The sequence below is a fragment of the Abramis brama genome, assembly GCF_963993115.1.
Source record: "Abramis brama genome assembly, chromosome: 11".
NCBI lineage: Eukaryota > Metazoa > Chordata > Actinopteri > Cypriniformes > Leuciscidae > Abramis > Abramis brama.
Genome location: NC_139973.1, coordinates 22,153,150 through 22,166,635, shown reverse-complemented (window position 1 = coordinate 22,166,635; position 13,486 = coordinate 22,153,150). Strand labels below are relative to the sequence as shown.

At 41.9% G+C, this 13,486-nt stretch overlaps 1 protein-coding gene across 3 annotated transcripts in view; it reads left to right on the top strand.

Moving 5' to 3' along the window:
* The window catches only part of ccdc40 (coiled-coil domain 40 molecular ruler complex subunit), a 68,774-nt gene that overhangs the window by 48,967 nt on the left and 6,321 nt on the right, over positions 1-13,486 (top strand). For all 3 annotated transcript variants that reach the window (XM_084128059.1, XM_084128060.1, XM_084128061.1), the window contains exons 17-18: positions 7,483-7,603; positions 8,747-8,935. In XM_084128059.1, coding sequence (XP_083984185.1) covers positions 7,483-7,603; positions 8,747-8,935 — 310 coding nt within the window. The remainder of the gene's footprint in view (positions 1-7,482; positions 7,604-8,746; positions 8,936-13,486) is intronic.

The following is a 13,486-nucleotide window of genomic DNA, read 5'->3' as shown; positions in this document are numbered from 1 at the left end:
ACTCGCCACTCGGTTGCTAGGGTGTTGTACATGATTGCATACGAGCCAACAACCATGTCTGTACGATGTTGTGGATCTGAAATATGGCTTCTATATGTTGCAATATGGTTGCTAGGTGGCTGTAAATGGTTGCTAGGGTGTGAAAACACAGTTACCATGGTGATATTTACAGACTGTTTTCCAACTGAAACTAATGAGCCAACCCCCATCTCTATACGATGTTCTGATGCAGAGATATACGTTTTGCTAAACGGTTGCTAGGGTACTCTATTTGGTTGCTAGCGAGTGGCTTGGCAGCTGCCAATGATGAAACTCCAAAGGCTTCTTGTCACTATGAATGATATAAACCAACTCCCATGCCTCTGCGACATTCAGAATGGAAGATATGCCTCTTTGGATTTTGGTTGCTAGGGTACTCTGTTTGGTTGCTAGGGAGTGGCTTGTCATCTGTCAATGATGAAATTCCAAAGGCTTCTTGTCAGTATGAATGATATAATCCAACTCCCATGCCTCTGTGACATTCAGAATGGAAGATATGCCTCTTTGGATTTTGGTTGCTAGGGTACTCTGTTTGGTTGCTATGGAGTTGCTTGGCAGCTGCCAATGATGAAACTGCAAAGGCTTCTTGTCACTATGAATGATATAAACCAACTCCCATGCCTCTGTGACATTCAGAATGGAAGATATCCCTCTTTGGATTTTGGTTGCTAGGGTACTCTGTTTGGTTGCTATGGAGTTGCTTGGCAGCTGCCAATGATGAAACTGCAAAAGCTTCTTGTCAGTATGAACGGTATAAACCAACTCCTATGCCTCTGTGACATTCACAATGGAAGATATGCCTCTTTGGATTTTGGTTGCTAGGGTACTCTGTTTGGTTGCTATGGAGTTGCTTGGCAGCTGCCAATGATGAAACTGCAAAGGCTGCTTGTCAGTATGAACGGTATAAACCAACTCCCATGCCTCTGTGACATTCACAATGGAAGATATGCCTCTTTGGATTTTGGTTGCTAGGGTACTCTGTTTGGTTGCTATGGAGTTGCTTGGCAGCTGCCAATGATGAAACTGCAAAGGCTGCTTGTCAGTATGAACGGTATAAACCAACTCCCATGCCTCTGTGACATTCACAATGGAAGATATCCCTCTTTGGATTTTGGTTGCTAGGGTACTCTGTTTGGTTGCTATGGAGTTGCTTGGCAGCTGCCAATGATGAAACTGCAAAGGCTGCTTGTCACTACGAACGGTATAAACCAACTCCCATGCCTCTGTGACATTCACAATGGAAGATATCCCTCTTTGGATTTTGGTTGCTAGGGTACTCTGTTTGGTTGCTATGGAGTTGCTCGGCAGCTGCCAATGATGAAACTGCAAAAGCTTCTTGTCACTATGAATGATATAAACCAACTCCCATTTCTCTGTGACATTCAGAATGGAAGATATCCCTCTTTGAATTTTGGTTGCTAGGGTACTCTGTTTGGTTGCTAGGGAGTGGCTTGGCAGCTGCCAATGATGAAACTCCAAAGGCTGCTTGTCAGTATGAATGATACAAACCAACTCCCATGCCTCTGTGACATTTAGAATGGAAGATATCCCTCTTTGGATTTTTGTTGATAGGGTGCTCGACAATGGTTGCTAGGGAGGGGCTTGGAAGTGTTGAGGTCATTCATGATGGGCTGTTTGCTGCCCCGAGTCAAATGAGACCACCCCCACGTTTCTATGACAATTCAGTCTGGAGATATCTCTTTGAACTCTTTCAATGGAAGTCTATGGAACTTGTTGCTAAGGGGCTCTAAATGGTTGCTAGGGCGTGGCTTGATAGCTTCACAATGATCCTGAGAGACTGATTGGTCGTCTGAGTAAAATGAGCCCTCCCCCTTGTCTCTATGACACTGTGATCCAGAGCTACGTTCAGTACAAAGTCCCTATGCAATTTACCATAGTAGGAAAAGCATGTGTGTTTCATGGGACGTTCCTTCCCCATAGTAAGTCAATGGGGCAACTTTGGGCAGCTCCTGCCCCCCAGGGGTGCAACTTTTACCCCATTGTGAGGTATGTTCTTACAGAGCCTGTTAGCCTCTTCAAATGTGGCAAATCACACGTTTCTGCGAAATCCTCGCTCAGAGCTACGTGTGGTCAAAGTTCGTCTCAATGTTAAGTCAATGGGACTTTTTTGGCCGCTTTTTCGCCCCTGGGGCGAACACCGCACCCCCGATCGCTTATAAAAGTCATAGCACACCTCTCCTTAATGAGCCGGTCGATTTGACACCTCACTCAGGGGTCTGTGACAAATGGTGCGGGGCGAGTTACGCGCCAAACTTTTGTCCAGAATAATAAAAAGAACTAGAATGTACATTTCCTGAAGAAAATGTGAAGTGGTGCTTGCAGTGGCAAAATTCGCCACTGGGCAGATGCTAACACAATGTTCATGTTGTGATACCATGATATACCACATTTTAGCATTATTTACCACGATTTACCATGTTTCTAAGATGATGTACTACGATTTACCACATTCCAGCATGATTTACTATGATTAACATGTTGTTAGAATGATGCTAGCAGGATTAGAATGTTGTTAGCATGATTAGCATGTTAGTTGGATGATGCTAGCATGATAAGCATGTTGCTAACATGCTTTTAACAAGATGCTAGCATGATTAGCATGTTTTTAGCATGCTTTTAACAAGATGCTAGCATGATTAGCATGTTGCTAGCATGCTTTTAACAAGATGCTAGCATGATTAGCATTTTGCTAGCATGTTTTTAGCTAGATGCTAACACGATTAGCATGTTGTTAGCATTATGCTAGCTTGATTAGCATGTTGCTAGCATGATGCTAGCTTGATTAGCATGTTGCTAGCATGATGCTAGCTTGATTAGCATTTTGCTAGCATGTTTTTAACTAGATGCTAACACGATTAGCATGTTGTTAGCATTATGCTAGCTTGATTAGCATGTTGCTAGCATGATGCTAGCTTGATTAGCATTTTGCTAGCATAATGCTAGCATGATGCTAGCATTATGCTAGCTTGATTAGCATGTTGTTAGCATGATGCTAGCTTTATTAGCATGTTGGTAGCACAATGCTAGCATGATTAGCATGTTGCTAACATGATGCTAGCTTGATTAGCATGATGCTAGCTTGATTAGCATGTTGCTAGCATGATTCTAGCATGATTAGCATGTTGCTAGCATGATGCTAGCTTGATTAGCATGTTGCCAGCATGTTTTTAGCAAGATGCTGTTGCCAGGTGGTTGCTAGGGTGTTCTGGGTGGTTGCTATGGTGTTGCTAGGCAGTTGCTAAGGTGTTCCGGGTGGTTGCTAGGCAGTTGCTAGGGTATTCTTGGTGTTTGCTAGGGCGTTGCTAGGTGGTTGCTAGGGTGTTCTGGGTGGTTGCTATGGTGTTGCTAGGCAGTTGCTATGGTATTCTGGGTGGATGCTAGGGCATTGCTAGGCAATTGCTAGGGTGTTCTGGGTGGTTGCTATGGTGTTGCTAGGCAGTTGCTAAGGTGTTCTGGGTGGTTGCTAGGCAGTTGCTAGGGTATTCTTGGTGGTTGCTAGGGCGTTGCTAGGTGGTTGCTAGGGTGTTCTGGGTGGTTGCTGTGGTGTTGCTAGGCAGTTGCTGTGGTATTCTAGGTGGATGCTAGGGCATTGCTAGGCAGTTGCTAGGGTGTTCTGGGTGGTTGCTAGGCAGTTGCTAGGTGTTCTAGGTGGTTGTTAGGCAGTTGCTAGGGTGTTCTGGGTGCTTGCTAGAGTTTTTGTGGTTACTAGAGCATTTCTAGACGTTGCTAGGGTGTTCAGGGTGGTTGCTAAGGTGTTTTTGTTAGTTGCTATGGTGTTACTAGGTGGTTGGTAGTTGTCAAATATGGTTACTATGGAGTTTTTATAGAGTTCTTAAAATCTTTAATAACGAGTGCCTTCTGTACGGCACTCGGCCTACGGCCTCGTGCCTATGGCCGAATAGGCACCAGCATGGAGCGATATCGCAAGGCCACGAGAGTAAAACTGCTTTAAAAAATAAAAAAAAATAAAAAAATGTTTTTTTTTTTGTTTAGGGTGGTTGCTATGGAGCTCTTAGTGGTTGCTAGCGTGCTGAAACTGGTTGCTAGGGTGTGGCTATGAAGATTTTAGGCCATTACTTATTGGTTGCTTGATAATATAAATCCTCTGAGGGAGAGAGAGAGGGAGAGACGCAGGGGTGTCAGGCCCTTTGGAGTCTGTGTGTGTGAAAACGTCGGTTGGGATTCAAATATTTTTAGAACTCCCAATGTAAAGTCAATGGGACTTTTTTGGCCGCTTTTTCGTCCGCTGTGCGAACATCGTACACCCGATCGCTTAGAAAAGTCATAGCACACCTCTCCTCAATGAGCCGCTCGATTTGACACCTCACTCAGGGGTCTGTGACAAACGGTGCGGGGCGAGTTACGCGCCAAACTTTTGTCCAGAATAATAAAAAGAACTAGAATGTACATTTCCTGAAGAAAATGTGAAGTGGTGCTTGCAGTGGCAAAACTCGCCACTCGGTTGCTAGAGTGTGGTACATGATTGCATACGAGCCAACAAACATGTCTGTACGATGTTCTGGTGCTGAGATATGGCTTAATCATGTTGTTCAGGTGGTTGCTAGGGTGTTGCTAGGGTGTTCTGTGTGATTGCTAGGGCTTTGCTAGGTGGTTGCTAGGGTGTTCTGGCTGGTTGCTATGGTGTTGCTAGGCGGTTGCTAGGGTATTCTGGGTGGTTGCTATGGCGTTGCTAGGGTATTCTGGGTGGTTGCTATGGTGTTGCTAGGCGGATGCCAGGGTATTCTGGGTGGTTGCTATGGTATTGCTAGGCGGTTGCTAGGGTATTCTGGGTGGTTGCTAGGCGGTTGCTAGGGTATTATTGGTGGTTGCTAGGGCGTTGTTAGGCAGTTGCTAGGGTGTTCTGGGTGGTTGCTATGGTGTTGCTAGGCGGGTGCTAGGGTATTCTGGGTGGTTGCTACGGCGTTGCTAGGTAGTTGCTAGGCTAGGGTATTCTGGGTGGTTGCTATGGTGTTGCTAGGTGGTTGCTAGGGTATTCTGGGTGGTTGCTAGGCGGTTGCTAGGCAGTTGCTAGGGTATTCTGGGTGGTTGCTATGGTGTTGCTAGGCGGTTGCTAGGGTATTCTGGGTGGTTGCTATGGTGTTGCTAGGTGGTTGCTAGGGTATTCTGGGTGGTTGCTAGGCGGTTGCTAGGGTATTCTTGGTGGTTGCTAGGCAGTTGCTAGGGTATTCTGGGTGGTTGCTAGGGCGTTGCTAGGCAGTTGCTAGGGTGTTCTGGGTGGTTGCTATGGTGTTGCTAGGCAGTTGCTATGGTATTCTGGGTGGATGCTATGGTGTTGCTAGGCAGTTGCTAGGTGTTCTGGGTGGTTGCTAGGCAGTTGCTAGGTGTTCTGGGTGGTTGCTAGGCAGTTGCTAGGTGTTCTGGGTGGATGCTAGAGCGTTGCTAGGCAGTTGCTAGGTGTTCTGGGTGGTTGCTAGGCAGTTGCTAGGTGTTCTGGGTGGTTGCTAGGCAGTTGCTAGGGTGTTCTGGGTGCTTGCTAGAGTTTTCTGTGGTTACTAGAGCATTTCTAGACGTTGCTAGGGTGTTCAGGGTGGTTGCTAAGGTGTTTTTGTTAGTTGCTATGGTGTTACTAGGTGGTTGGTAGTTGTCAAATATGGTTACTATGGAGTTTTTATAGAGTTCTTAAAATCTTTAATAACGAGTGCCTTCAGTACGGCACGAGGCCTGCGGCCTCGTGCCTATGGCCGAATAGGCACAAGCATGGAGCGATATCGCAAGGCCATGAGAGTAAAATTGCTTTAAAAAATAAAAAAAAAATAAAAAAATGTTTTTTTTTGGTTTAGGGTGGTTGCTAGGGAGCTCTTAGTGGTTGCTAGGGTGCTGAAACTGGTTGCTAGGGTGTGGCTATGAAGATTTTAGGCCATTACTTATTGGTTGCTTGATAATATAAATCCTCTGAGGGAGAGAGAGAGGGAGAGATGCAGGGGTGTCAGGCCCTTTGGAGTCTGTGTGTGTGAAAACGTCGGTTGGGATTCAAATATTTTTAGAACTCCCAATGTAAAGTCAATGGGACTTTTTTGGCCGCTTTTTCGTCCGCTGTGCGAACATCGTACACCCGATCGCTTAGAAAAGTCATAGCACACCTCTCCTCAATGAGCCGCTCGATTTGACGCCTCACTCAGGGGTCTGTGACAAACGGTGCGGGGCGAGTTTCGCGCCAAACTTTGTCCAGAATAATAAGAAGAATAATAAGTATGAGCAATAACAATAGTGATGCTTTCAAAAAAGCACCACTAATAATAATAAGTATGAGCAATAACAATAGTGATGCTTTCAAAAAAGCACCACTAATAATAATAAGTATGAGCAATAACAATAGTGATGCCTTGCTTTCAGCAAGCACCACTAATAATAATAAGTATGAGCAATAACAATAGTGATGCCTTGCTTTCAGCAAGCACCACTAATAATAATAATAAGAATAATAAGTATGAGCAATAACAATAGTGATGCTTTCAAAAAAGCACCACTAATAATAAGTATGAGCAATAACAATAGTGATGCTTTTAAAAAAGCACCACTAATAATAATAAGTATGAGCAAAAACAATAGTGATGCCTTGCTTTCAGCAAGCACCACTAATAATAATAAGTATGAGCAATAACAATAGTGATGCCTTGCTTTCAGCAAGCACCACTAATAATAATAATAAGAATAATAAGTATGAGCAATAACAATAGTGATGCTTTCAAAAAAGCACCACTAATAATAAGTATGAGCAATAACAATAGTGATGCTTTTAAAAAAGCACCACTAATAAGTATGAGCAATAACAATAGTGATGCCTTGCTTTCAGCAAGCACCACTAATAAAAAAAAGAATAATAAGTATGAGCAATAACAATAGTGATGCCTTGCTTTCAGCAAGCACCACTAATAAGTATGAGCAATAACAATAGTGATGCCTTGCTTTCAGCAAGCACCACTAATAATAAGTATGAGCAATAACAATAGTGATGCCTTGCTTTCAGCAAGCACCACTAATAATAATAAGTTTAAGTACAATATCAGTAAGTTGGCTTTTCCAAGCCAACTTAATAAATTCTGTAGCAAATGCATTGCTTGTTAATGGTAGATATGGCATCAACTAATATTAACTGGTGGGACCTTATTGTAAAGTGTTACCCGAATTCTAATTAAATGCCTACTTAGAGAACATTTTTGGGCATCATTGGAGCTGAGTGAGCTGCTCACTCTGAACATGTCTTTTGCCCAAAAATGCTGTTTCGGTAGGCAGCTCACTAGGTTTGAGATACAGCCATACACACAAATGCACATTCATGTGAATTCTCAGAGCATTTCCATAATGTATAGAATCAATACTGCAGAGCTGAACAATCAGTGTTGTGTAGAGTTAATGAATGGGACTATATAGCTGTTTCCACTGTTTTGTGTATGTGTGAAGGCATCAGATCATGCTGTGGGAGAAGAGAACCCAGCTGATGCGAGAGACTCGTTCTGCTATAGATTCAGACATCGGACAGGGAGACATACGAACCATGAGAGCAGAGATTCACCGTATGGAGGTGTGTGTATAACTTAGAAAGATAAAAAAAAAATCAATAGCCACGTTTTCAAAACTCTTCATACATGAATCTTGGTCAATGTAATTTACATTAAATTAAAAAGCCGGCTCAGAGACATTCCATATGTTGCACTGCCCTAATGGCCAGTCCATATGTGTACCTTCCACATGATACCTCCCTTCGGTCAGGATGTGGACTCCATAGCGCCCCTTTATGTTTAGAAAGGGCACGCTTTCCCAGTGTTATCCAATAGTCTCACTGAATGGGTTATGCGGTGATCGACTTTTCTCGGCGTAAAGCCCTGTCCCATCTTTCGCCCTAGTAGGTGCAGGGAGATCAGGTGGCTTACGCGGAGTGCTGGAAGGGTGTAGCAATAGTGGCACTTTGGTGGGGATCCCAATTTGTCAGTCATGTAAGTCTGATGTAACGTCGAACGTGACTGACTGAAAGGGAACGTCTCAGTTACGTATGTAACCCTCGTTCCTTGACATTACTTCCTGTCGCTACAGTTGCTGTACCACCGCTGAGCGGCCAGTCACCGGCTCGGCTCCAAAGCAAAAACCTGAAATGCAAGCGCACCCGCTTCCTTATTTACACCCACACTGCGGGCGGAGCGTGTGATGCAAATCTCGCATGCCAATGTCCATTGGCTCGTTTAGTTTACACTCGAAGGCGAGAGCCCAATTCGTTGTTCTGATGTAATTTCTCTGTTCTCTCCTTCAGGGAATGAGGGTTACATACGTAACCGAGATGTTTTCACTTTACTTAAATCCATTAATGATGCGTCACTCACAATAAGTATTTATAAGAAAACAACACGGCTATTAATAACAATATATTCACTTATTTGACAGAAATAAATCTGAATTATTAAAAAGTCATTGTAACTATAATATAATAACACTATAGCAATGCAGGTTGCATCTTTATAAATACATTCATGGAACCATAAGACTGATTCACAGTTTGGCTTTTGTTTCACTGAATGTGTGGAGAGTTTTGAAAATGTGGCTTCAGTTTTGACTGATGCTTGTTTGCAATTGAAAAAAACTGTAATATACAGTAATACTAGTACAGTAAAAGTAATGTAAATTAATAAAAAAGTGTGGTTTCAGTCTGAATGGATCTTATGTATGTGCCTAGGTTCGTCATGCTCAATTGATGAAGCAGCAGGAGAAATTGTTGAGAGACATGGAGTCAGTAGTGGCCAGACGTGAGACTATAACTGTTCGGAGTGAGGCTCAGGCACGATCCGACCATAAGCAGCCCACACACAGCGACTACCACAACACTCTCCAGAGCCTCCGCCGAAAGATTCTCCAAACTAAGAAGGTGTGTGTGTGAATCAAGGTTATTATAGTTTAGACCTTTTATTTTACTTTGAATAATTTCATTTATTTATTTATTTATTTATTTATTCATTTTGTTTAATATTTGTTAGTTTTTACTTAATTATTTTATTTTTTTCTAGTTTCAGTTTACTTTTTAGTAGAGTTGCTAAAGTTAAAATAGTTTCTGAAAATGATTAAATATTTCTGGTATACTTGACTGTATTTGGTCAGTGGTGGCATTCAAAATATTACAAAATATGTTTGCTTAATGACTGGTAAACTATACAATTGACCATTGCCCCAACCAACTGATTTTCTTTGTAGCTTTGTAGAGTTTTGAGCACAAATCAATATTTATTGTCCATTTATTTATTTATTAGTAAATAGTATGGAATTATTCTTGAGCCAATAAAAATGAACGTAGCTTTTCAAGAAACTAATGAAAATATAAATTGAAACTAAATAAATTATCTCTGAAACTGAAAAAGAATAAATCGCAGGCAAATTTTTTTACTTCGTTTTTAATACACTGCATGTTTTGCTAACTATTTCTTATATTTCAATCGCTGATCTGACCTTACAAATGCGCTTCCAGAGTTTTCATTTCCGCTTCTGAAGTTTTCGTTTATGCTCCCTGAGTTTTCGTTCGCCGTTCTGACACATTTCTCTCGTGGGGGTGAGGCTAGTAGCAGTGTGTTCTCATTGGCTACTGAGTTTTTGATTGACAGCTTCGTGACCTGGAAGTGAAGACGTCAGTGGTGTGTTTATGTGTGGATGTGAGCGTCTGTAATCGCAGCTTTCTATTTCATTTTAGTGATATTAAGTTATGTTTGTCTATTCAGGTGTAATTGCACATTAAAGTACTGTATATAATACTTAAAATATTGTAGTGTCCAATGTTTTCGGAGAATATTTGCTTATTCCTGATGATTCTTTTGCATGTTAGGCTCTGATTAGGTTCAGCTGTTACAATTTAAAGAGAATACTAGCAAACGTGTGTGATATATTCAGCCGTCAAGAAAGTCAAACTTCAACCAGGTAATCAAGGTTGGCAACCATGGCCATCACACTACTCATTGTTAGCATGATATACGTTTACACCATCAAAATTAATGATCACTTAAATAAGAGGAATTTAAACAATATGAAAATTACAGTCGTGGCCTGCTGTCAGATACAGACCTCAAAGGGCATTTCATTACATATGTCACACAAAGAATGCTCTTGTTGCCATTTTTTTAATTGATAATTAGTGGTGCTTTTTTAAAAGCATCACTATTGTTATTGCTCATACTTATTATTCTTCTTTTTCTTCTTCTTATTATTCTGGACAAAAGTTTGGCGCGTAACTCGCCCCGCACCGTTTGTCACAGACCCCTGAGTGAGGTGTCAAATCGACCGGCTCATTGAGGAGAGGTGTGCTATGACTTTTCTAAGTGATCGGGTGTACGATGTTCGCACAGCAGACGAAAATGCGGCCAAAAAAGTCCCATTAGCTGTGTCTGAAACCGCTCACTCGTTCACTCATTCACTAATCCCTGCATAGTGAATGGCAGTTGAGTGCACTACATCAGCAAAGAGTGAACGAAAATGAGTGAGCGAATTCGGACGCTGACATAATTATCACGCGCCAGAGAGCTCGGACAATTTCGTCATAAACATTACCTACCCATCTTTAATATTTCCTTTTTTGGCTGTATGAATTGTATGTAACAATTGTATGTATGTATTTTTCACGTTTATTGCGTTATTTGATAAAAAAAAAAGATAATAAAAACACTTATCATATTTATTTACTTTTTACATTTATATGTGAAAATAAAAGAGATCAAAACACTACACAGCACATTTGTTTATTCAAATATAGATATAACGGTATATATATAAATAAATAACCAGGCATCTGGTCTTATAAATGATTGTTTTCTATCTCGCGTGCGCCGTTGCCATGGTGACATTTTTGTTTATTTTTCATTCGCGCTCTATCGCCTTATCGTGTTGGATTGTGGGAAATAGTGTCTCAGCAAGTGTACATCGGATGTACACTCAAATTCAGAGAGGATTGTGGGTAAAAGTAGTGAACGAATGTAGGGAATGATGTCGTTCACTCAGAATTCGGACACCACTACAAAATGGCCGACACCCTAAATAGTGCACTATATAGTGGATAGGGAGCGATTTCAGACACAGCTATTGACTTTACATTGGGAGTTCTAAAAACATTTGAATCCCAACCGACGTTTTCACACACACAGACTCCAAAGGGCCTGTCACCCCTGCATCTCTCCCTCTCTCTCTCCCTCAGAGGATTTATATTATCAAGCAGCCAATAAGTAATGGCCTAAAATCTTCATAGCCACACCCTAGCAACCAGTTTTAGCACCCTAGCAACCATTAAGAGCTCCCTAGCAACCACCATAAACCAAAAAATTTTTTTTTTTAAATTTTTTTGTATTTTTTAAAGCAATATTACACTCGTGGCCTTGCGATATCGCTCCATGCTTGTACCTATTCGGCCATAGGCACGAGGCCGCAGGCCGAGTGCCGCACTGAAGGCACTCGTTATTAAAGATTTTAAGAATTCTATAAAAACTCCATAGTAACCATCTTTGACAACTACCAACCACCTAGTAACACCATAGCAACTACCAAAAATACCTTAGCAACCACCCTGAACACCATAGCAACGTCTAGAAATGCTCTAGTAGATCATAGAAACACGAAGGTGGTCTCGTTTCACTCAGGGCATCAAATGGCCAATCATGAATCACCTGAACACTTCCTAGCCCCTCCATAGCAACCATTGTCGAGCACCTTAGCAACCAAAATCCTAGAGGGATATCTTCTATTCTGAATATCACAGAGGCATGGGAGTTGCTTTATATCCTTCATACTGAAAAGCAGCCTCTGGAGTTTCATCATTAGCAGCTGCCAAGCCACTCCATAGCAACCAAACAGAGTACCCTAACAACTATTTAGCAAGACCTATATCTTTGTATCAGAGCATCGTATAGAGATGGGGGTTGGTTTATAAAATTCATAGTGACAAAAAGCCTTTGGAGTTTCATGATTGGCAGCTGCCAAGCCACTCCCTAGCAACCAATCAGAGTACCCTGGCAACCAAAATCCAAAGAGGGATATCTTCCAGTCTGAATGTCACAGAGGCATGGGAGTTGGTTTATATCATTCACAGTAACAAAAAGCCTTTGCAGTTTCATCAATGGCAGCTGTCAAGCAACTCCATAGCAACCAAACAGATTACCCTAGCAACCAAAATTCAAAGAGGGATATCTTCCATTCTGAATGTCACAGAGGCATGGGAGTTGGTTTATATCATTCATAGTAACAAAAAGCCTTTGGAGTTTCCTGATTGGCAGCTGCCAAGCCACTCCCTAGCAACCAATCAGAGTACCCTAGCAACCAAAATCCAAAGAGGGATATCTTCCATTCTTAATGTCACACAGGAATGGGAGTTGGTTTATATCATTCATAGTGACAAGAAGTCTTTGCAGATTTATCATTGGCAGCTGCCAAGTAACTCCATAGCAACCAATCAGAGGACCCTAGCAACCAAAATCCAAAGAGGGATATCTTCCATTCTGAATGTCACACAGGCATGGAAGTTGTTTTATATCATTCATAATGACAAGCAGCCTCTGGAGTTTCATGATTGGCAGCTGCCAAGTAACTCCATAGCAACCAAACAGAGTACCCTAGTAACCAAAATCCAAAGAGGGATATCTTCCATTCTGAATGTCACAGAAGCATGGGAGTTGGTTTATATCATTCATACTGACAAGAAGCCTTTGCAGTTTCATCATTGGTAGCTGTCAAGTAACTCCATAGCAACCAAACGGAGTACCCTAGCAACCAAAATCCAAAGAGGGATATTTTCCATTCTGAATGTCACAGAGGCATGGGAGTTGGTTTATATCATTCATATTGACAAGCAGCATTTGAGTTTCATGATTGGCAGCTGCCAAGACATTCCCTAGCAACCAAACAGAGTACCCTAGCAACCAAAATCCTAAGAGGGATATCTTCCATTCTGAATGTCACAGAGGCATGGGAGTTGGTTTATATCATTCATAGTGACAAGAAGGCTTTGGAATTGCATCATTGGCAGCTGCCAAGTAACTCCATAGCAACCAAACAGAGTACCCTAGCAACCAAAATCCAAAGAGGCATATCTTCCATTCTGAATGTCACAGAGGCATGGGAGTTGGATTATATCATTCATAGTGACAAGAAGCCTTTGGAATTTCATCATTGACAGCTGACAAGCCACTCGCTAGCAACCAAACAGAGTACCCTAGCAACCGTTTAGCTAAACGTATATCTCTGCATTAGAACATCATATAGAGATGGAAGTTGGTTTATATCATTCATACTGACAAGAAGCCTTTGCAGTTTCATCATTAGCAGCTGCCAAGCAACTCCATAGCAACCAAACAGAGTACCCTAGCAACCATTTTACAAGACCTACATCTCTGCATCAGAATATTGTATAGAGATGGGGGTTGGCTCATTAGTTTCAGTTGTAAAACAGTCT